We start from the raw sequence: 24,673 nt of genomic DNA on the forward strand, positions 1-24,673 counted from the left end.
AACTCCGTAGTACAATATCCATGCTGACAGAAGGAACCAGTTACTGCTCCGTACAGAAGAGGTGTGGGATCAGGCCATGTGATGGGCCCTCTGCTAACTGCAAGTGGTCCCCTTGCTGGCCATTCTAGGAATCAGCTCTGTGCTGTCCCACACCCCTTCCAGGAGTTACGCTGTTTCTCTCTCTGCAGTCCCTCTGTCACTCCAGGAACCTCAGCTTTGTGGCTCAGATGTTGGCCAGCTGACTGTGCAGTTTCCACTTCTGGGGATGTGCACCTGAGTCCCTGCTCACCAGCCATCTGAGGCAGCCCTTCTTGTCACTTCGTGTGCCATTCCCTTGGCGACAGGCAGGAGAACAGGTCTGCCCTCTGCTCTGGGCTTTGGCTCAGGGACCCTCTAAGTAACAGCCAAGGCGCAAGTCCCTGTCTGCCTTTCCCCAAGCCTCTTCCTTACCTCATTGCCCTCCCCACAGCTCTGGGTTTGCCACCCTCTCCATTCTGTCCTTCCCAGAGAGTAATTTTGGGCTCCCTGTCTCTGCAGCCATGCCCCCGACTCATGTTCTGTCTCTCAGGCAGTGACTGGCCCCTCCCCTTCCTAGTTCCCATCTTTCTATAAGCTCTGCCTACTCCCACATAGCTAATTAGGGCTTTCCTCCCAGGCCTAAGTCTCCCAAATTGCAGCCCAATTGGTTGATTGAGCTCACTCAGTCTTTCAGCTCACAGCGCTGTGGGCAAACAAGATTATTGATTCACTTCAACACACAGCCAGTTAGGGATAATGTGCTTTGTTACGCTTACCACTTCACTGCAAAAGCATTACAGAACAATGTACTAAAGGAGTGAAAGGTATTTGCAATGCTTATGTCCCATTCTGCCACGGGAAGTCCCATCCCTGTTGCCTCACACCAGGGCCACAGTGAACATGGCTCCAGATGGGGGAATCCAGGGCACCCCTGGGGCTGAAGTCCCTGGTGAGACTAACCAGGCGCAGAACCTCTCAATGATTTTATCCCTTAGCTGTTTATCAGGTGCGCATGCACTGACTCGATGCCACTTAGTTACTGGTTCCCTGGGTTCCCACCTTCACTGAAAGTCTCAGGGCTGATATGGCCATCTGGCATTTATATCTGCTGGGTTTGAGGCTGAAAGATAGGGATGGGAACTTGGTTGTACTGCTGGAATAGAAACTTCCATCCTGGCCCTCAGGCCTGCTTATGTTCTTCTGTAATATGACATGGTCCAGTTCAGTTTTTTCATGCCATTGTGGGCAGTATCCCCTTTTTACAAACTGTGCCGTTTTCTACACCCACTCCTTTCACCTATTCTCCTGCGTCGTAGGTCAGAGCTCCACTTTAATGCTCTTTTTCACATCCTTCAGCTCTGCCTGCTTTCATCAGAGAAGAACTGCAGAGCGAGGAGGCTAGAGAAGGTGGAACCGCCACCCTGCGCTGTGCGCTGACCAAGCCTGCGCCAGTGGAGTGGATGAAAGGGGACAGTTTGCTCAAAGCAAGTGACAAATACAAAATGAGACAGGAGGGCCCTGTGGTTAAGCTGGTTATCCATGACCTGGAATTGAAGGATGCTGGAGATTATACCTGCATGTGTGGAGACCAGAAGACAACTGCTGGCCTGACAGTGCACGGTAAAACAAGAATCCAAATCCAACGACCCGCCACCCCATTTGCAATTTATTCTGCACGTGTCTGTGTTTGGGTTTATTTTTTATTTCGTAGCCAATAGCTTATATGTGTTTATAATTTTGGTGTGTTTTCTCTGTTTTCATTGCTTGTGTAAAATTCCTTCAAGTTCCATTGGGTGCATTAGTTGTCCTCAACCATACTGTTGTGAGGAAAGAAAGCTGATTGCAACTAATGAGCGCTCAGCTTCCTTTGTTCAGGCTGCTTTTCTTGTTTCCTCTTTACAATGTAATTTCAGTCGCATTCCCTCCAATCCCACCAGCTAGCCAGCCCGTACAGCAGGGGTCAGCAATACCTGGCATGCATGCCAAGAGTGGCAGGTGAGCCAATTTTCATCGACATGAGAGGCTGAGCTCAGCCCCGTCTCTCCCTGCCCCCCATGCATCCATGGCCTTGCTCAAAGCCATGCTACCTGTGGATTAACAAAAGAACAGCTCATGCTACCAACCACCACGTAAGCAATAAAGCTCTTCATCTTTATTTATTTATGAATGAAGCTGTTGTAAGTAGGACTATTAATGACTTTAAAAAGTATCATCGGGACTTGGACTGTACATAGAGGTCAGAAGGTCAAATTTAGCACTGCCTTGGAAAGGTTGCTGACCCCAGCCTTACAGTCTTTAATGTTTTGTGCATCCATTCTGTGGTCCTCAGCTCTGCCTGCACTTTTCAAAAAAGAACTGAAGAATCTGGAAGCCACGGAAGGCAAAACAGCTACTCTGCGCTGTGAGCTGAGCAAGCCTGCTTCGGTGGGGTGGAAGAAAGGACACAAGGTACTCCAGGCGAGTGACAAATACAGCCTCAGACAGGATGGTGTCACGGCTGAGCTGGAGATCCATGATCTAGCTCTGCAGGATGCAGGAGATTACACATGCACGTGTGGTGATCGCGAGACGACAGCTACGTTGGTAGTAAATGGTAAATAATATGCTCCAAGATGAGCACTCTACTGCTCTGCTCTTTGTTCCCCTGAAACTCGTTGTTGTTGGAAAGAAGATTCAGCTAACTCTCTTAGGCTTTTATTAATTTGTGTGCAGCTGAAGACGGAGAGCTTCATGTTTCTCTAGTACTTAGATCACAGGGGCCAACAGAATTTGCCAGGCTCCTGGGCAAGGTGTGAGGGCCCTGGGTCTGTGCTCTTGGAAGGGGCGGGGCCTCAGGGGGCAGGGGCGGGGCTAGAGGCAGCCAGCCCTCAGCGCTACCCAGAACATGCTGTGCCTCTCCCCACCATTGTACTGCCCAGAGTGCACTGCTTGGGGCTCTGGTGGTAATTTAAAGGATCCAGGGCACAAGCTACAAGAGCTCCAGGCCCTTTTGAACCACTGGGCCCCAGAGCATCTGCCCCTTCCTCCCTTCACCCTGTCAGCGGGCCTGACTTAGATGGTAGATGAACAATCATATGTCAGTTGTAATGTTCGCCCAAGTCGGAGACTGGCTGGATTGAATGCAGAGCTGGAGCAGGGCACATGTTGTTCATGCTTCTGCACACACTTTTCATAATCCGCCTCAACCCAAGCTGCGAGTTGTGCTCCTGCTGTGCAGTGACAGTCAAATGGACTTTATTTTCCAGGACATAACGATATTGACCACGTTCTGTCTGGCTGGAGCGAAATCCCCGAACGAGTCAGATTTGACCCTACGTTATGAGAGGTGGAAGGCTACAGCCTTAGCTCATGGGACCAGCCACTTAACCCAACAGCCCTTTTGGTTTTAATGCCTTGTCTGTTTACCTCCTGTCCTCCAGCCCTGCCTGTGCTGTTCAAGGGAGAGCTAAAGAATGAGGAAGTTACAGAAGGCGGATCAGTCACGCTGCGCTGTGAACTAACCAAAACTGCTGCTGTGGAATGGCAAAGGGGGCAAGACATGCTCAAAGCAAGTGCCAAGTACAAAATGAGGCAGCAGGGCACCACTGCAGAACTGGTGATTCATGATGTAGGGCTGGAGGATGCTGGAGATTACACCTGTGTCTCTGGGGAGCAGAAGACAACAGCCGCTTTAACAGTACATGGTAAAAAAAAAACCCATCAATATTCAATAGCTAGTTTTCTAAAATCATTCCTGAAACTCTACCCTGGCAGTCTCTGGAATCGTATAACCAACTTGATATTAACTTACCATTTCATTGTTGCTTCTTTCATCCTATCTGCTACTCATTTCCTCCTAAGGGATCAGACTTTGGGTCAAAATTCCTGGGTGGTGCCAGCCCATCCCTTGACAAGGAGAAAGTGAAGGAAGCGCCTTTCCATTTTGCTCATGCTCTTTCCTGTTACATATTTTCCCATGTTCCCCCACCTCCATTTCATCAGCTGGCCCCAGCCACTTGTCATTCGTCTATAAATGTTATCACCTGCTCTATTGTGCCCTCAGCTCTCCCTGTGCTTTTCAAAGAAGAACTGAGGAATAAGGAAGCTACAGAAGGTGGGAGTGCCACTCTGTACTGTGAGTTGACCAAGGCTGCTCCGGTGGAGTGGAAGAAAGGGCACCAGGTGCTCAAAGCCAGTGAGAAATACCAGATGAGACTCGAAGGGGCCGTTGCAGAACTGGTGATATGCAATCTCAGTTTGAAGGATATGGGCGATTACATGTGTGTGTGTGGAGACCAGCAGACCACCGCTACCTTAACAGTAAATGGTAAAAAGTCAGCTCATAATGCAACCTGTGATTATTCTGTTTTATTCAGCTTCCTCCTTAAAACCAAGTTTGGCAATAAATCCTTGCTCCAGGTTCTCATTTCCTTATCCATTGCATGACCGTCCACCTCAGTCACTGCAACTCCTTTTGTGTGGAATAATGTTCCTTGGCTCTGAAGCAATGGAGGCTATTTCCACAAAAATCCTCGACTGTCCCACTGTGCTTTATCTGACTCTTTCCTTCCCTGAAGCATGGATTTTCCCTTTATTCTGACTCCTTCTTTTCCGGGCAGCATTCGTTCCCCATTCTCCTTCCCTAATTAACACTCTATGTGCATGAGGCAGCTTTGATGTAAATTTGCACTAGGGGTTGTTCCTATAGACATTGTTTGTGTCACACATAGGGATTTTTTTTTTGTTTTGAAGAACAATTTCTGAGGAGGTAAGTGAGAACCCAATTCTGTCTGGTCATATTTACAGGCTTTCCTGGCACCTCGATTGAAAACTAGAAACATGTGATTAATGTTGTGCAGTCTAGTTGCTTTCATTATTTCAGCATATAAGTTGTCTGAAAACATGTAGTACACTGGCCTCTGAGTGATCATATCCCTATAGATAGGGATAATATTACATCTATCAGCATAAATTGTCCATACGCAGATCCTAGAACCTCAAAGCAAGGTTACTTATCATGGCCAGTAAGTGAAAACATGGTCAAACAGGACCAGGAATTGTTCCCTTTTAAGCAGTGGTGTGTCACTCATCTCAAAGGAGATTGCAACTAATGAGCGCTCAGCTTCCTTTGTTCAGGCTGCAATAAGAAACGTCTGAATGGAAATATCATGACAAAGCAAGAGAAATTAGGATTCAAATGCTGGCATCTTGTTGCCCACTTTGTTGCTGTTGCCTCCCTCAGCCATGCCAGCGCGTTTTAAAGAGCAACTCAAGAATGAGGACGCTAAGGAAGGTGGGAGTGCCACCCTGCGCTGTGAGCTGACCAAGGCTGCCCCAGTGGAGTGGAAGAAAGGGCACAAGGCACTCAAAGCAAGTGAAAAATACCAGATGAAACTGGAGGGCACCATTGCAGAGCTGATGGTCCACGATCTAGTTGAGACAGACACAGGAGGTTACACTTGTGTGTGTGGAGAACATCAGACTACAGCTGCATTAACCGTGCATGGTAAAAATATCTCGTCATAAACGCTGTCTAATTTTTCTTATCACCCGCTTCCTTGGCCATAGCTTGGCTCAATGTCCTCATTTCCTTTATCTGTTCTCTCTCTCTCATTCATAGCAGCTCTATTTTGAATAACATTCCTTTGCTTTGATAGACTGAAGATTACCAGTATGGAAAAATTCCATTCTTCATCCTTGTGAACTAGCTAACACATTCACTTTTTGCTTTTTCCCCTTTCCTAAAACAAAACTCTGGCCATTACTTTGTCTTCCCTTGCTGGCATTTTCTTCTTCCCTGTTTGTCTATTTGTATAGGAAAATAAATACTATTCAGGTCACAAGAATAATTCAGTCAAAACCCTCTGCTGTAAGAACTAGATATACAGTAAGGTTGGGTTCCTGCATCCCTTGTCCAATCAGATGGCTTTTCTCTAGAGTCTGATTTTCGAAGGTTAGGATGATTTTTTGGTAGGACCTTATTCCTTTTTCACACTGTTGTAAATATCAGCAGTCATGCTGTTGAATTCAGTTATCTCAGTTTCAAACTAGTTTAAATATCATGTGTGCCACATCCAAGGAATTTGAATATAGATTCCATAGCTTGGACATGGGATTCAGATTTTAGATTTTGGTCTGACCCAGCCTTTACTTGTTAATATTTTTGCTTTTCCAATGTAGCAGTGTCTAGTGTCCATATGACTTAAAAACCTAGATACAGACCATGTGGTTACTGGGAACAATAGTCATGAAAATGTGATGAGACATTGTTTAGAGGAGATTGTTTTGTTTAGAGAAGTGGATGAGAGGAATCTAGATGGATGTCCAAAGAAGATAAATGAGGAATGTGTAAACAGAAAAATAGTATCCTGGAGGAGAGCAAATTAGAGTTCAAAGTTCTGTGGCATTTTGATAACTTCTGTACTCATGGTGAGCCCATCAGCCCCGACAGACTTTTTAAAAGAACTATTAAAGAATGAAGGGAAAATGAAAACAAGGAACCACACCTCACAGTGAGCTGACCAGGCAGCTCTGTCGCGGTGAAAGGAGGGGACAGAAGAAACTGAAATCAAGTGAGAAATACGAAAAGAGACAGAGAAAGGCTGTTACAAAGCTAGTTGTCTTGGACATAGGTGGAGGATGCCAAAGATTTGTTCTTAATGCTCCCCTTCCTGACGTGGAGGAGCGGGTCCATCAATGGCTGTCAGTGAAGATGGACAGGGATGGGAGCTCATGTTCTGGGTGTCCCTAGCTGCTGATTGCCAGAAGCTGGGGGAGGACAGCAGAGCATGGATCACTTGATGATCAGCTTTTCTGTTCATTTTGCATCTGCATTGTCCCCAGATGGAAGGCAGGATACTGGGCTGATCCAATACAGCCATTCTTATGTAGGTTAGGAATAAATCTATTGAGGCTAATGACATTTCATAAGTGTGCAGTCAGTCTAAACAATGCAAGGATTAGGCAATCTGGCCATATATAACTACTGGAATATAATATCACTTTTCTCCTCTGTTCGTCTCAAGTTTTGTCTCCCTGCACTTTTTTCTAGTTTCTCCCTCATCTGCTGTTTTTCATCTACAGCAAACTGCCACCAGTTTTTAACACACTGTATATATTGCATCCTTCAGCTTTGCCTCCATCCTTCAAAGAAGAAATGTGCAATCAGGAAGCCATAGAAGGTGGAACGACCACTCTGCGCTGTGAGCTGACCAAGGCTGCCCCAGTGGAGTGGAAGAAGGGACACAAAATGCTCAGACCAAACAACAAGTACACAATGAGACAAGAAGGTTGTATTGTGGAGCTTATAGTCCATTGTTTAGATCTGAAGGACACTGGAGATTACACTTGTGTGTGTGGAGACCAGAAGACCACAGCCACCTTAACAGTGCATGGTAAAATAGATAATTACATATATGCTTTTTTTGTTTATTGTGCTGTCTATGACTGCAATATTATTCCATTGCAAACTCTTCCTGTGCTGGATTTTATAAGCTTGCTTTCTTTTCCCACAATTTGTCTTTTCATGTGTCCTTGCCATTGGCTTGCATTACTTGTCCTGTGGTTTATAATGGGGAAAAGAATTGCCAACGTGTAGATGTTCTCGGCTACCTTTCTTCCTTTGATTTTCTTTTATATCCTCTTAAGGCCCTGGTCCAATGCCCACTGAAGCCTGTGGCGGGCATTCCATTGAATTCACTGGACATTTTATGAGGGCTTGGTGCACTTTCTCTGATTCAGCTTCCTCCACAACAGACCAGCCAGTTGCCATTGCAAGTTTTCATGCCCGCTCCATTCATTTTGTATTCCCCAGCCCTCCCCCCACGGTTTAAAGAGGAATTGAAGAACTGCGAAGCTATGGAAAACGGAGCTGCCACTCTGCGCTGTGAGCTGACCAAGCCAGCTCCGGTGGAGTGGAAGAAAGGACACAAAGTGGTCAAAGCCAGTGAGAAATACCAAATGAGACTTGAAGGCACCATTGCAGAGATGGTTATCTGCCCTCTAGAGGTGAAGGATGCTGGAGATTATACCTGTGTGTGTGGAGACCAGCAGACCACAGCTACCTTAACAGTAAATGGTAATGAGGAAAAGAAAATAAATTCTGAACTATTTTTAATACTAGTTTTCCTTGTTGAAATAACTTCCTGGGGTTCAAAGCTTGTGATTAAGTCTCAAACTTGTACAACAATACTCCAGTGCTCTATTTAATGTAGAGTATCCAATAACACTGAGGTGGAGTCTGCCTTCATTTTATACTGACAAGACGTTTCAAGAGAAGGGATTAAAAGTTTCCTAAAATGAAAGAAGGATGTGACTCATCATCCTTTTACACATTGGTTTTTATCTCTCTACGTTATCCGAGCATCATATATAAATGCCTCTCATGATTTTCCCTGCTTCCCCTTCTGCTATTTTAGGAATAACTCTTCTGACTGTTGTAAAAGGAGAGGTGTGGTTTTATACATGTTTTTGGCTGAATCCTGCATCTTTCTCTCCTCAGAGATTCAGTGAGGAAATTTGTGTGAGCAAAGCCTGCAGGAATGAGCTGTGTCTACACGTGCATGCTACTTCGAAGTAGAGGCACTAACTTCGAAATAGCGCCCGTCGTGGCTACACGCGTCGGGTGCTATTTCGAAGTTAACTTCGATGTTAGGCGGCGAGACGTCGAAGTCGCTAACCTCATGAGGGGATCGGAATAGCGCCCTACTTCGACGTTCAACGTCGAAGTAGGGACTGTGTAGACGATCCGCGTCCCACAACGTCGAAATTGTGGGGTCCTCCATGGCAGCCATCAGCTGAGGGGTTGAGAGATGCTGTCTCTCCAGCCCGTGCGGGGCTCTATGGTCACCGTGGGCAGCAGCCCTTAGCCCAGGGCTTCTGGCTGCTGCTGCTGCAGCGGGGGATTCATGCTGCATGCACAGGGTCTGCAACTCGTTGTCGGCTCTGTGTATCTTGTGGTGTTTAGTGCAAGTGTGTCTGGGAGGGGCCCTTTAAGGGAGCAGCTGGCTGTTGAGTCCGCCCTGTGACCCTGTCTGCAGCTGTGCCTGGCACCCTTATTTTGATGTGTGCTACTGTGGCGTGTAGACGTTCCCTCGCTGCGCCTATTTCGATGTGGTGCTGCGCAACGTCGATGTTCAACATCGACGTTGCCAGCCCTGGAGGACGTGTAGACGTTATTCATCGAAATAGCCTATTTCGATGTGGCGACATCGAAATAGGCTACTTCGATGTAGGCTTCACGTGTAGACGTAGCCTTCGGCTTTTGATCACTGCTAGTTGTTTTCTGGTGTGTTGTATTCTGTCCTGCAGCCCTTCTTCCCCATTTATTTCAAATTGGCCCTTGGTGTACTGTAGTTATTTTATTATGGGAGTATATAGCCGAGGATCACATTTACAATTTACGAGCTATTAAACAGCTATAGAGTAATTTGTCACAAGGGTGCATCGCACAAGCCAAAAAACGCAGCCTAGGTGTACCGAATTGTTCACTGAGCTTCACAAACTCCTCGGCATAACTGGGCTGAGTTTTAGACAAGTTTGTATCAATGCTGGGCCAGGAATACAATCAAACCAGCAAGGAGATCACAAGAGCATTGCCCAAATGTCACAGCAGAGTGGTGAGGCAGCAAAAGGAGATTGCCACCCAGAATCCTGTGCAGGCCCCGAGATGGGCCACAGAACTCCAGCTTCCTTCCTTAAAACTTTCCTTTAGGAAAAATGGTGAAATGCTCACTCCTTATTGCAGATGTCCAGGTGAATTCTTCCGCCCCAAGAGCTTTTCCAACTCCATGGAGTGGACGCCGCAGACTTGTTACTTATGCAGCGATAGAAGGTGCTACTGCCTATGCAAAAGCTGCTTCTTTAAATAGATACCTTCTGGTTCTGAAAGTATGCCCATTACTGCTATGAGTTCTACTGCTGCAGATCTCTGAGGAGTTGCCACTCCAAAATGGTTCATTGTAGAGGGTTTCAAACTTATCCTACCTTCTCTTTCTCCTGGGAAAGCCCAGTTGTTCTAAGATGTACGCTGTTTTTATTTTATAGCCTTACCAGCACTTTTCAAACATGAGCTTCAGGATGAGGAGGCAGAAGAAGATGGCACAGTCACACTACGGTGTGAACTTACCAAGCCTAATGTTCCGGTAGAGTGGAGGAAAGGAGTTACGACCCTCTTCCCTGGGCTGAAATATGAGATGAAGCAGCAAGGGCCTGTTGTTGAGTTGGTCATTCATGACTTAAAACTGGAAGATACAGGAAAATATACCTGTGACTCAGGGGATCAACAGACAACATCCGCGGTGACCATACATGGTAGGCAGAACATTGCAACCCTGGCCACACAAATGTGCTACGAAATAAAGGTCTTCTCATTTTGCATTAGGGCCATTTAGTTTCTTTGCTGCTAGCCTTCTAGTCCCGTGTACATCCTGCAGTGCCCTTGGGATATTCTGCTGACATCTGAAAGATCTGACACAGCTCTGCCTGGGTGCCTGGCATCCCTGAAATGTGTAAGCAGCAGCAAAGCATTAGTGATGTAAAGATACTGATGCACCCAAGCCGTCTGAGTCAGGGGTGGGTAATAACTGTTGATGAGGGCACTCTAAGGGTGCACTCTCCCACTATGCTAGTGGAGGAGGTGCAGGGTCTGGGATGGAGGTCATGTATGGAAAGGAGCTTGGTAAGGGATTGGGGGGCAGAAAGGGGTGTGGGGTCTGGGAGGGAGTTTGGGTGAAGGAGATGGTGGTGACCTGGGGCAGGGGTCTGGAATGCAGGAGGTGGTGCAGGGTTGTGACCTATGACAGAGGAGTGAGGTTCAGGGGTTTGGACTGTGGCTGGAGAAGGGACTGGGGTGCAGGCATTTGGGCTGTGACCTGGTACAGGTGAGGGGGTGTCCTGGGGCAGGAGATTGGGGTGAGAGCACAAATGCAGGAGGAGGGGCAGAGGGTTTGGGTTATGTGGGGTATGGGTGCGGGGCGGGGGCTGGTTATGTGAGGAAGGGAGCAGGAGTGGGGAAGCAGGAGGTTGGGAAGAGGCAGGGGTTGGGGTGCCAGGGGGATGGGATAGCTGGGGGAATTACCCGAGAGACTCCTAGTCAGCAGCTCAGCAGGTCTCTCAGGCAAGCTCCCTGCCTGCCCAGCCATGGGAGAGGCCGTGTGCATCTGGGAATAGCTGCGAGCCTGAGGGGTGCTTCGCGCACTGCCTGTGCTTCAAAAAGGCAGCTCCCATTGGCCAGACAGCAACCAATAGGATTGTGCTGGAAGCAGGGGCAGTGCGTGAAACCTCTCCTCCCTCCCCCGGGCTCATGGCAAGTGAAAGACAAACAGGGCCCTGAAGCCACTTTTCGGAGCTGTGTGCGGGGAAAGGGGGCAAACAGGGAACTTGACTGGGGCTCCCCAGTGTGTCTTTGTGCCAGATCTGACAGCTTGGCAGGCCAGATCTGGCCCACGGGCAGTAGTTTGCCTAGCCCTGACCTAAGCGGGGGGAAGTCGATAGCAAATGAGAATTTGGTGAGCTCCACTGTGGCAGTATTCTATTCTATTCTATTCTGTTCTAATTGTGTGGGTGATCACGTTTAAAATGTTGTTTCTCACACTGAATGCACCCCATGGATCTTTGTATCTCAAGTTGAAGTCCACAAAGTTTCACTAGTAATTAATTTTGTTCAACTTCAGAGGTTATGTGAATTTGTAGGGAAGGGAATGAGCACTAGTGCTGAGCAGGTAAAAGAGGATATAGTTATAGATCTGTGTAAAGAAAAAGATTTTTTTTAAAAATGTTGTTTCAGATTACGTTGTGCAGATGAAAGGCAGTTTGTACGGCAGGGCTATCTGGCTTTTCATCACAAGCAGCTGCTTTTCCGTGGTGACAGGAAAACTTCCCAGCCAAAATTGTTGGCCTTTTCAGTTCAAGAAAATTTTGCCCAGAAGGGAGAAGATGTATCTGGTGAAACTTGTCTATCAATCAAATGTTGACTGTAGTTACTTAACTTCGGTGCTGATGAGAGAAAACACAAGGATGAGTTATTTGTTGCTGAATTCTCTTTCTTTTTGGAGCTGTTTTTTTCATGAATAGTAAGTGGTAGTACAACAGGCAGCAGAGTTGCAGGAAATAGGTATTTATTACATGTTCCAAGTGATCAGTGCTACCTAATAAGGTTAGAGCTTAAACACAATTAGTGTCTCTTGAGTTGTCTTCCTGACTCCTGAGCTGCGTCTACACGTGCACGCTACTTCGAAGTAGCGGCACCAACTTCAAAATAGCGCCCGTCATGTCTACACGCGTCGGGCGCTATTTCGAAGTTAACTTCGACGTTAGGCGGCGAGACGTCGAAGTTGCTAACCTCATGAGGAGATAGGAATAGCGCCCTACTTCGACGTTCAACGTCGAAGTAGGGACCGTGTAGACGATCCGCGTCCCGCAACGTCGAAATTGCTGGGTCCTCCATGGCGGCCATCAGCTGGGGGGTTGAGAGATGCTCTCTCTCCAGCCCCTGCGGGGCTCTATGGTCACCGTGGGCAGCAGCCCTTAGCCCAGGGCTTCTGGCTGCTTCTGCGGCAGCTGGGGATCCATGCTGCAGGCACAGGGTCTGCAACCAGTTGTCAGCTCTGTGTATCTTATGTTGTTTAGTGCAACTGTGTCTGGGAGGGGCCCTTTAAGGGAGTGGCTGGCTGTTGAGTCCGCCCTGTGACCCTGTCTGCAGCTGTGCCTGGCATCCCTATTTCGATGTGTGCTACTTTGACGTGTAGACGTTCCCTCGCTGCGCCTATTTCGATGTTGGGCTGAGCAACGTCGACGTTGAACATCGACGTTGCCAGCCCTGGAGGACGTGTAGACGTTATTCATCGAAATAGCCTATTTCGATGTCGCAACATCGAAATAAGCTATTTCAATGTTGGCTGCACGTGTAGACGTAGCCCTGGTGTCCTATCTGGCGTTCTTCATGAAAGCTGACATTTCTTCTCCAAGAAGTCCTGTGGCACCTTATAGACTAACAGGTATTTTGGAGCATAAGCTTTCGTGGGCATCTGATGAAGCGGGTCTTTGCCCACGAAAGCTTATGCTCCAAAATATCAGTTAGTCTATAAGGTGCCACAGGACTTCTTGTTGTTCTCAAAGATAGACTAACACGGCTACCTCTCTGATACTTGATTTCTTCTCTGGTTCTCCTCGTATGACATTCATCTCCCATTGTACTAACAGCTGTCACATTTTGAAGGTCAACATCCCTTTTTCTGCATTGGCTGAAGATTTAGCTATTACTCTTATTCTTATATACTTTTCTTACTGTATCCCTGGTCACAAACCAGCACCCCACTGGGCTAGGTGCTGTACAAACAGAGTCCCAAGGCACCTACCATCTGAAGAAGATTTTCTAAGCTAAACACAACAGGCTGTTGTAAATCTTCAAAGCTGTTAGGAGTGAAAGGGACAGCACGGGAGCCCAAAATCATTATAATTTTAATCCTTGCCTTCACTTACAGTATTCTTCAAATCAGTCTCTTCTGTTTTCATAGCGACACTTCTGTAAAACTGTCTGAGGATATTAAATCAGTGACTGTCAGACATGTTCATTTTGTGGACTACTTTGTGAGACAGATCTACTCATGGATAAACTCTGCTCTGAATGCTCCCGTATCTCCTCTATCCCATTGCCATTTCTTGATTCACAAATGGTTCCTACAACAATACAACAAGAGGCTCTCCAGAGCCAGCTAGAGAAACACTGATTTAGCTTGTTCTTGATGGACCCTGCCAGTTACCTTCTTTTGGCAACTAAAAGGCACTTAAAATATTTACTTCTCAATTTTTGCAGCCCTGCCTATTGTATTTAAGCAACCCCTTCAGAACCAGGAGGCTGAAGAAGGAGGGACAGCCACATTACGTTGTGAGGTGTCCAAACCTAACATCCCAGTTGAATGGAGGAGAGGAGGCCTGGGGCTGCAGCCTAGCAATAAGTATGAAATGAGACAGAGAGAATGCATTGTAGAGCTCTTAGTACACAATCTCAGTTTAGAAGATACAGGAGAATACAGCTGTGATACTGGGAACCAGGAAACCAAGGCTTCATTATACGTGAAAGGTAGGTGACATGAGACCTTCTCTTGCTTCACTTCTGAAAAAAATAGGTTCGCTTCAGCGTGCAAAAGGGATGTTACTAAATTCTGTAACTTTGGGATATACACTTTTCTTCCAACTTATTCATGTTTTTTTAAAATAAAGTCACCCTGAACCATTGTCCTGAATGGAACGGTGGCATGGAGGACAAGGCGATACTTGATTTTAAGAGATTATATTTGTTCGTTGAAGCATGAGAGTGTTGGCTTGTAACATGAGTCAGTTTCCCAGACATTTGGGAAGAGTTTGAGATTCAGCACCATGTCACTGGATATTTGTCTTGATGCACGACTGATGTCCTTTCAATTGTGAGACAAAACCAAAGGTCTCCATCTAATCCGACGTGGGACTTCCCAAGGGTGCGGCCCTCAGAAGACTCATTTTTGACTACCGATGTATCTCTCAAATCGTTTCAAAGTTGAATTGTACTCAAAGGATTCAACCAAGGGAAGGAACAAAGCCCAAGAATATTTGAAGGAAACTTCAGAATTTCAGGCAGCCTCTTTTGACTATAACTGGATGACTTGCCTTCGTCAAGTACAGTTGACTATACATACTCAATGACTTTGCGGGTACTTTTAAAAAAAACAGTTGCTATGTTTCCCACCATGACAGACACTGCTTTGTTAACAGGTACTTGATGTGGGGTTAAATAAAAGCCTCTGTTTTTTCCCTTTCCTTTTAGCCCTCCCAGTTTTGTTCAAAAAGGAGCTCAAAGACACAGAAGTGGAAGAAGGTGCGACAGTGAAACTACAGTGTGAGCTGACCAAGGCCATGGCATCTGTGGAATGGAGGAAAGGCACCATGGTCCTTTTTCCATGTGCCAAATATGAAATGAGATCAGAAGGTCTCAGAGCTGAACTTGTGATCCATAACACAGAGCAGGAAGACACATCTGATTACACCTGTGATACTGGTGATGAACAGAGCACAGCAAACCTCAGAGTGAACGGTTAGTATCGCCCCAAAGGCGGCTCCATTTAGAAACATGATTAGTGACATGCTAAGAAAATTACTCTGACTGTCTTTGTGAATAACATCAAATTAGAGATAGGATGGAGAAAACAGCAGACACAAAATCAGAACAGAAAATTCCCCCTATACAATCATTCTATGATTTTTAACACATGATAAATCTTCAGATCTGGCAGTTTGGGGTATTTTCTACTCCACGGTAGCAACAGAATAATTTTGCATACACAAGTGATACCAGAACTTTTAATACCTATTGGTTCCCATTTTTAATAAACTGCAGCGAAAATCACAAAGGCTATGAGCATTTAAACAAAACAAAAATAAAGTGGGTAGTTAGTCACCTAATGAACTCACCTCTCAACAATTCAGTGGCTGTTGGCCGAGTAGGTTGGTGGATTTACTCTGTTCTCCAAGCAGTGCAGTAGCTGGTTAGTGTGCATCTAGTACAATAGAACTACATCTTCTGCAAGGAGTTACTGTTGAGAGTCTAATTGATCAGATAGTGGTGCATCAGAACTTGTCTTATTCTCTTCTTTCTTAAGTTAGGAGGAACTCCGTTAAAGACAATGGTGGTAGACTGGTGTTAGTAAAAAGAGGATACTGTGCATTTAGAATGGACACTAATAGTACATGCCGACACCTAAGACTATATTCTACCTCACAAGGAGGCTCATAACACAGGTCATTGTGATAAAGAAACCCTAACATTTGTTTGGGATGAATTCTTTAATGAAATTCTACTGAGCTTGGCTTTCTTTATGTACTGGGATCACAAGTAATGTGTTTACTTCTGACATTATTAAATGCATATTCAGCAGCATGAGGCCCCAGGCAGTTGGCGTCCTTGTGTTGGGTTGTTTTTGGGTGAATCATTCTACACATAAGCACGTAGGTAATGGGCTGTCTATTGATGTTCTTGACTTCACAGCCATTAAACCTCAGTTCAAGCAACAGCTGAAGAATGAGGAAGTGGAAGAAGGCGGAATGGTTAAATTGTGCTGTGAGGTCACAATAGCTAATGCTGTGGTAGAGTGGAGGAAAGATGGCAAGGAGCTTCAGCCAAGTTCCAAGTATGAGATGAGACAGAAGGGTACCATTCATGAGTTAAGCATTCAGCACCTGGAAGCTAAGGACTCTGGCAAGTATTCCTGCATCGCTGGGGATGAAACAACCTCTGCAGTGCTGACTGTGAAAGGTAAGAGCCTTTCACTGTGGGGTTGATTTTCAATACTACATGATGCGATTTCTCAGCTTCAGAATAGTTGCTATGTATTATCCATTTTTTAGCTTCAAAAGATAATTGAAAGAGTTGTCACTTGGTAATATTAGATCAGCAGGACTAGTGGCAACTGAGTGTGGGCAGCGAAAAATTACCAAAGTGTCGCTAGGGAAGATAAAAGTTTTTTGTGGGTTTGTCCAAGACCATGCAATGGATGCTCACAGTATCCAAAAATGACCTCCCACCTCACCAATTTTCCATTCCAAGTGTAAGACAAGCTTTTTTGGCATTGCTGTCAATAGTATAACCACGGTATTTTAATAGACACACAGTTCTGCCCTGGATGAGAGGAAATAGCAGAGAACTGCATGTGCAAGATGTTAGCCATGTCACTTAATGTGCTGGTAGAAAGTATCCAGGTACCAACGTGATGGATGTGTTGTAAGAACCCAAATAGAACAGAACAGTTTTCTAGAACTGCGATGTACCCTCAAAAACTTCTTTTGTTTTTGGTCCACATGTGAAATTTATTTTTCAATAATGGACACTACAACATTCATAGAGCCCGACGTGACCATTGTCAGTGGTCTGACAAACGTGGTGGTGTTTGAAGAGGAAGATGCTGTGTTTCAATGCACGGTTTCTCACGACAACGCAAAAGATGTAGAGTGGAAGCTAGAGGGTGTGGCACTGCAGAGCAATGAAATGAATGAGATCTCAGTTGAAAAAGGCAAGATTCACACCCTCAGACTGAGGACAGTCACTCAGCAGGATACTGGCACCATCACTTTCAGGGTGGGACCATATGTGTCAACAGCAGAGCTCACAGTGAAAGGTAAGTTTCATGAGAATCTGGCTGAGAATCTGGTGTGGGTGGAGTGCAGCTTCTATATACAGAAATGGAACCATTGTCATTCATTGAGATTACCTATGTGATTTAGATTGGGATTTTGATAGCTCTTTCTTCTCTCCATTTTTCAGCACTTTTCTCTCCCTGAATGTCCCTTCATAGCTGTAAAGAATGCTGCACTCGCAAAATCAATCTGTATTCCCTTCCTGTATTTATCAACCCTTACATTGAGCTTGCAACAAAATTTGCCGCAAGCTTGATTAATGCTTCATAATAACAAGATAATTCTAAGAGATGTTGGGTGCGTCTGCACTAGCTGACTACTTCGAAGTAGCCAGCACAACGTCAAAATAGCACGCGTCGCGTCTATACGCGCCGTGTGCTATTTCAACGTTGAAATCGACGTTAGGCGGTGAGACTTCGAAATAGCTATTCCCATCCGAAGATGGGAATAGCGCCCTACTTCGATGTTCAACATTGAAGTAGGGCGTGTGTAGATGATCCACGTCCCACTACTTCGAAATAGCGGGGTCCTCCATGGCGGCCATCAGCTGAGGGGTTGAGAGATACTCTGTCCAGCCCCTGCGGGGCTCTATGGTCACCGTGTGCAGCAGCCCTTAGCCCAGGGCTTCTGGCTGCTGCTGCTGCAGCTGGGGGTCCATGCTGTGTGCACAGGGTCTGCAACCGGTTGTCGGCTCGGTGGATCTCGTGCTGTGCAGGGCAAGTGTGTCTGGGAGGGGCCCTTTAAGGGAGTGGTTTAGGGCTTTGCTGGCCCCTTATTTCGACGGGGAGTGCTTATGTGTGTGGACGCTCCACATTTCCTTCCGGGGCGGCTCCTTTCGATGTTCCCGTCGCTACTTCGACGTGGAATGTCGACGGCACCAGCCCTGGAGGACGTGTAGATGATACGCTTCGAAGTAGCCTATTTCAATGTCCTTACTTCGAAATAGGCTACTTAGACATAGTGTGCTAGTGTAGACGTAGCCGTTGTTGGGCATCTTAGATCCAAAATGCAGAGTTTTGCTTTAAAAAAAAATAGTCTCACCAGACCACCCTAGAAATTAAAACACTTTTTGGTATTTAAACATTTGGTTGTCTTGTTGGCAAACCAGTTATTATGGGGACAGAACTATGAGTGGTTGACAATATACTGGCCAAAGCAGAATCTTGAAAACCAAATTAGGGTCATTACAAGCTCTTGCAATTCCATTCTCCATGTATTTATAATTTCAGTACCCCTTCCAGTCTTCAAAGAGACTCTGAAGAACACAGAATTGGAAGAGGATGGTACAGCTGTCCTGGAGTGTGAGGTATCTCAGCCCAATGTATCGGTGGAGTGGAGGAAGGGCTGCCAGGTTATTTCTCCAAGCTCCAAATATGAAATCAGACAAGAGAAGACAATCCATACATTAAAGATTTATGATTTAAAGCCAGAAGATTCAGGCAAATACACTTGTGATAACGGAAATCAGGAAACTACAGCCACTTTAACTGTCAGAGGTAGGTTTTCGGTGGTTTTAAATGAGATATTTGTTCCAAACATAGTCCTATTAAACAAGCATAGTCCTATTACTGGCAGATCAGGGACAGATCTTCAGCTGAATTTGAACTCAAGGGCGCAATGCTGAATTCTGCCTGCCAAGGTTCTAGTCCTACTATTTTTAGTAGTTACATTAAATGCTTTTTTTGTATAGTCCTAGATATTAATTTATTTGCATTGGGTGTTGTATATCACATTGGTAATGTCTCCATAATGAATTCCCTGTCTGCATACATCCTGAACTTTTAGGGAAAGTTGTTACTGTGAATGAACGTCCATTTTCATTTCTTATTTGTTTACTATCATCATTTATATCATGAAAGTAGGTATTGACTACAGAGCTAGTTAAACTCTGAATCAATGTTTTGTCATCTACTCCAGTACATCTCTATCAATGAACTTTATTCCTGAGTTGTGAAGTTCCCTTCTAGTCCCTCTTTGGGTTTCAGTGGTGTGCATAGATTCAGGGACTTAAAGTCCAGAAGGGACCATCTGGTCTTCCTGTATAACAGTGGTCATAGTTTTTCACTATTACTCTCTGTTGAGCTGAATGATTGTTCTGCCATCTCAGCCTTGACGTTCAGAATTCTTTATTGTATTGGTCTTTGGTCAATACACACACACACACATACTTCTTGTGCAAGGTAAGACAATGGTGCTGATGCTGCTCCCTCTTACACAAGTGCAAATCAAGAACAACTCACAGTAGTCAATAGAATTGTAGAGACATAGAAGGACATGATCATTATTAATAGCTTTAGCTCTCCACTGACGTCAAGGGGAAAATCAGACTCAAGGTGTCTGGAAGTGAGCACCCAACATTGAAATGGCCCACATTAGTGAATTCTTTCAGAATCACAGGCCTAAATGACTTGTCTATGCTCACATTGTGAAACACCATTAGACTAAGATTAGAACTCAGATAATCTGCTTGTCAGTGATCTGTCTAGGCCCACTAACTTACAGTGCCATGAAGGCTAATCACCAGAATGCTTAACGTTTCCTCCTTTTAAAATAGAGATCCCATTTCAGTGGGAAATGTTCAGTACCCAGATGATAATTTTATTACTATTTGGGCTCAGAGTCACACACACCATTTTGACTCTGAGGTATGATAGAGCTGTTGGGCTGGAAGGGGCCTTGAGCAGTCATCAGACCATCTCCTGCACTGAGGCAGGACCAAGTAAACCTAAGCCAACTCTGACAGTTGCACTTAAATATCTCCAAGAATGGAGATACCATATCCTGCTTTGGGAGCATTTTGCAGTTCTTAGCTATCCAAGTTGCTAGGTTACATCTACACAGCAATTAAACACCTGACCTGGGCTTCTGAGACCCCGGGCTATCCCTAGATATACACAGCGTATGCACCTGACTAGGGCACCACTAAATTTGGAGCACCGCTTTGCTCCAAATTAAATAGAGCCCTCTAGTGTGCCCATGTATGCCCGGTGCAGCCAGAGGCCCCCCTGGCATCCACTCCACCTCCTGGACATGGCCAATAACCACCCAATCTTCCAGCCCCTGGAACCCTGCACTACCTTCCAGCTCAACAGCCTGGTTCCCCAGCTCCTCAGCCCCCACATTCCACCTCCAGGCCCTGTGGCCCAATCCCCTGGCTTGTCAGGCCCCTGCTCCCCAGCTCTGTCTCACAGCTGCACGGCCCTATGTGACATAAGGCTTGACTCTTTTTTTCTTCTTTCTCTGTGGAACCCAGCCACGCCAGCACTTTTTGCACAAAAACTCCAGAGCCAAGAAGCTGAGGAGGGCTCCACTGCCACCTTGCGTGCTGAGCTCTCAAAACCCCATGCAGCAGTGAAATGGAGAAAGGGATCAATCCTGCTCCACGCTAGTGCCAAGTATGAGATGAGACAGAAAGGATCTACTGTGGAACTCCTGATTCATGACTTGCAACTGAAAGATGCTGGAGACTACACTTGTGATTCTGGCGATGAGCAGACTACAGCATCCTTGTTGGTAAAAGGTAACCAGGCCCTCCACAGAAGGACGTGAAGAGTGTGAACACACCCTCCCTCCATTTCCAGTTTCTTTCCCTTCCTCCCTGCTGTGCTGGGCAGGGGGAGCCTGCAGGGCATGATGGGGGAACCCAAGGTTCCCTAGGAGCTGTTGTTCCTTGCCAGCTCCTGGCCTAGACCGCTGGCCCTGGATCAGGGAAGGGACTACATTTCCCAGCATGCCCCTGGCTGTTAGCAACAGGAAACAGAAGTGGACAAGGCAATATTGTTTTTCACTTACAATATTACAGTAAGATCCCAGAAGGTAATTTCTATACAGTCGTTATTACTATGTAATTTTTCAGTAAGGTATAACAAACTCATTTCACCAGTCACTGTTCCCGCTCAAATTTTTCATTAACCTCTCTTGATAATAGTTTTGAACTCCTTTATGTTAAAAAAATTGCGCTCCACATTTACAAAAAATGCACCCTCGGCCCCAGTAGAAATTCCCGCATATGGGCCTAGTAACGAAAACACTTTTTCTAGTTTAGTTCCTAGATAGCCGTCATATTACTGGGATGGAAGAGAAATGAATTTATGAGGCATATTAAGCAAGCAATGCTGCTGCCTGGACAGTGATCACGTGGCCACCAAAAACTTAGGTGGCCTCTTAAGATTGCTTCTGATTGGCCTACACCAGCCAATCAATCTTATTGACCTATCTAGAGATTAAGTCAGGTGGCGCACAATCAGCAAGGAGGCTGCATGCCTTTGGGATTTGTGTAAATGATGGAAAAGGTTAAATGTGTCAGTCAGAAGCTGTTAAGCGTTGTGTGTTTCTTATGACTTTCTTGCTTGCATGCACCTGTGCGCGCACACACACACACACACACACACAGACACACACACACGCCATGGTAGCTAGCCTCCCTGCTGCCCAGCTGGGTTCTCATGTATCAGATTGTGCTGCAAGTGGAGACAACGTTCTGTGGCTGCTGTGTCATTTGAACTTCAAGCAGCTTGTCTGTTACACAGTCCCACCAATTTTCCCCTGGTCCTAGGGCAGCAGCACAAGAAGGGAGATGGTCCTTTCTCCCATCCCCACAGGTAACCCCCAAACACAGCTGCCCTCAGCCATTTCCCAGCAACCATCCCTCCTCACACCCACCCCCAGCATCCACAAGAGTCCCCTCCCCTCTTACAGGCATAAGGCCAACACACCCGAGTCATCAGCAGGAGGGAATGTACCTGCAGTCTTAAGGATTAATGCCCTGTGCTCTACCACATGAGCGAAAAGCCAGCTGGCTCTCAGCCAAGGCAGGAGAGCAGAAAACTCACTCTCCATTATCAGTGGTCTCAGTGTCTCTGGGGTTACATAGGCATCAATCATTTGTCCCTATTAGCTCACCATGCCCACTCAGAATCATATTCCCCTCCCATGCAAGTCTCCACTTTAACTGTGCAGCCACAAGGGCACACCTCCGTAACGACAGACTAACCCAAAACTCAGTAGCTGAACCTCCAGACTTGGTGATGTTCCAAACCAAAGTCTATCTCTACATCATACCTATGTGCCCACCTGTGTTCTAAACAGTACAATGAATTCCTGTTCTCCTTTCTTTGTGGAGTCCAGTGTTCAGAGTGGGGGCAGGTTGGTGAAGGTGCCCATTTCTTCTTTTGTGCAGTCAAATAAAAAGAACTTAAATCCCTAATGGAGGCATCTGAGTTCCACCTGGAGCACCCAAATGCAGAAAGAGCTGCCAAACTTCAGTGCTCAGGCAACTGTTTCTGGGCACAGTGAGGGACTGCTAAGGTCATCCTGAACTTCAACTGCACTTGTTCGGGCTCAGCGCCTTGGAAAATCAAGCAGTCTGTGAAGCAGGGGCAAATTCATATCAGCATGTCAGCAGGAGACCCTAGCTAACAAATTGTAAATGTGTTTCCCTGTTTATCTTGGTTTAGCTTTGCCAGTGCTTTTTATACAGCCACTCCAGAGCCAGCAAGCCGAAGAAGGCGGCACTGTCACTCTGAGCTGTGAGGTCTCGAAACCCAGTGCCCCTGTGCAGTGGAAGAAAGCGGGGAAAGTTCTGCAACCAAGTGACAAGTACCAGATGAAGCAAGCCGGCTCTGTGACTGAGTTAACAATTCATAACCTGAATGAGACAGACATGGGGGAGTATTCCTGTGACACAGGAGACCAACAAACCACTGCAGCTCTGTATGTGAAAGGTAGGATTTAAGTGTGCTTTTCATCAATACCTTTGGAAGTATCTGACTTTGTTTAAAATCATGAAAATGATTAAGGAGCTGGAGCACATGACTTATGAAGACAGGCTGAGGGATTTGGGCTTATTTAGTTTACAGAAGAGAAGACTGAGGGGTGTTTTAATAGTGGCCTTCAACTTCCTGAAGGGGGCTCTAAAGAGGATGGAAAGAGGCTGCTCTCAGGGGTGACAGATGGCAGAACAAGGAGTAATGGTCTGAAGTTACAGAAGGAGAGGTGTAGGTTGGATATTAGGAAAAACTACTTCACGAAGAGGGTGGTGAAGCACTGGAATGTGTTACCTAGAGAGGTGGTGGATTCTCCATCCCTAAAGGTTTTAAGGTCCTGGCTGGGATGACTTAGTTGAAGCAGGGGGCTGGATTAGATGACCTCCTGAGGTCCCTTCCAGCCCTAGGATTCTACAATTCTATGACCACAACACCATGACAAAACAGTTCCATCACAGTGTAGTGGGAACTCCCACTGCACATTGCCTTGCGCCCAGTCGAATGAAGACAAATGAAGGCCAAGATTTCAGTGGGTTCAGAACAGGGCCTTTAGAGATTCTATTACTTAACTTACAATGTGCACTCTTTCTGTTAGAAATATATGGACATCACATGTCTAACATTTTTTAACTACCCAGAGTCCTTTGGGCATGAGTTGCCTTACAAATTGTAATTCCAATGTCTAAAAATGGGGTGAGATGCTGGCAAATGGGTGTACAACAGTTGTGACTTTTTCCTCCCAAGAACCAGCGGCAAGCATAGTGGAGGGGCTCCAGAATATCACCTTATATGAAGGAGAAGATGCAGTATTCAAGTGCAAGGTGTCTCGGGAGAAAGCTCAGGATGTACACTGGGGCCTGGGTGGCGTACCGCTCCAGCCGAACGAAATGAACGAGATCACAGCTCAAGGGAAACTTCACACATTGACTCTGAGGAGGGTGACACTGGAAGACTCTGGTTCTGTTAGTTTCAGAGTGGGGCAACATACCTCAGAGGCGCGGCTAACTGTCCAAGGTAAGGCAGCAACCCACTAGAGATAAATATTACTTGTGTTCTGTAAGAGGTGAGATTTAAAAAAAAAAAATCAACAAGAAGCCCTGTGGCACCTTATAGACTAACAGCTATTTTGAAGCATAGGCTCTTGTGGGCAAAGACCCGCTTCATTTTTTTTTTTTTAGTTCTGTGTGTGGTCACGCTTCCAACCAAGTATTTTTCTATAAACCTTACACTCATTAGCCGCTACTTGCTCTTCTTTTACCAGCGATACAAAGCCCTTCTTGTGATGGTGCAAAACTAATACCTTAAAGGTGGTCGGCATCATGGGCCACTTCATTTGTTCTTCTTTTACCTAGCTTTGCCGTACAAATAGAGCACTCAGTCCTGATTTCGGTTATGCCAGTTTAATACTGCATTGCCTAATGGAGAAGTCTGGGAGCTCACCTTGCCAGTAAAGACAGAGGCAGAGTACTTCAGCTTTTCACACATCCTTTGTCACCAGGTTACCTCCCTCATCCAGTAATGGCTCCACACCCTCCCTGATCACCTTCTTATTGTTAACATGTCTGCAAAAACCCTTCTCATCCCTTGCTAGTTGCAGTTGTGCTTCACCTTCCTGATTACTCCCTGCATTCTCCAACAATATATTTATACTTCTCCTTAGTCAGGTTTCCACTTCTTATTCGCATCCTTTTTGAGTTTAAGCTCACCAGGGATTTTTCTGGTAAGGCAAGCTGGGTGCCTACCATATT

General features: G+C 45.9%; 1 protein-coding gene across 4 annotated transcripts in view; it reads left to right on the forward strand.

Moving 5' to 3' along the window:
- OBSCN (obscurin, cytoskeletal calmodulin and titin-interacting RhoGEF) overlaps positions 1-24,673 on the forward strand; it is a 270,890-nt gene that overhangs the window by 154,037 nt on the left and 92,180 nt on the right. For all 4 annotated transcript variants that reach the window (XR_012644111.1, XM_074985301.1, XM_074985298.1 and 1 more), the window contains exons 48-63: positions 1,375-1,638; positions 2,348-2,611; positions 3,438-3,701; positions 4,061-4,324; positions 5,240-5,503; positions 7,128-7,391; positions 7,811-8,074; positions 10,042-10,308; positions 13,811-14,077; positions 14,798-15,064; positions 16,016-16,282; positions 16,869-17,141; positions 18,390-18,656; positions 20,414-20,680; positions 22,617-22,883; positions 23,670-23,939. Coding sequence is in view for 3 of the 4 variants with exons in the window: in XM_074985301.1 (XP_074841402.1) it covers positions 1,375-1,638; positions 2,348-2,611; positions 3,438-3,701; positions 4,061-4,324; positions 5,240-5,503; positions 7,128-7,391; positions 7,811-8,074; positions 10,042-10,308; positions 13,811-14,077; positions 14,798-15,064; positions 16,016-16,282; positions 16,869-17,141; positions 18,390-18,656; positions 20,414-20,680; positions 22,617-22,883; positions 23,670-23,939 (4,260 nt within the window). In the remaining variant the exon portion in view is untranslated. The remainder of the gene's footprint in view (positions 1-1,374; positions 1,639-2,347; positions 2,612-3,437; positions 3,702-4,060; positions 4,325-5,239; positions 5,504-7,127; positions 7,392-7,810; positions 8,075-10,041; positions 10,309-13,810; positions 14,078-14,797; positions 15,065-16,015; positions 16,283-16,868; positions 17,142-18,389; positions 18,657-20,413; positions 20,681-22,616; positions 22,884-23,669; positions 23,940-24,673) is intronic.

The sequence above is a fragment of the Carettochelys insculpta genome, chromosome 2 (genome assembly GCF_033958435.1).
Source record: "Carettochelys insculpta isolate YL-2023 chromosome 2, ASM3395843v1, whole genome shotgun sequence".
Classification (NCBI taxonomy): Eukaryota; Metazoa; Chordata; order Testudines; family Carettochelyidae; genus Carettochelys; species Carettochelys insculpta.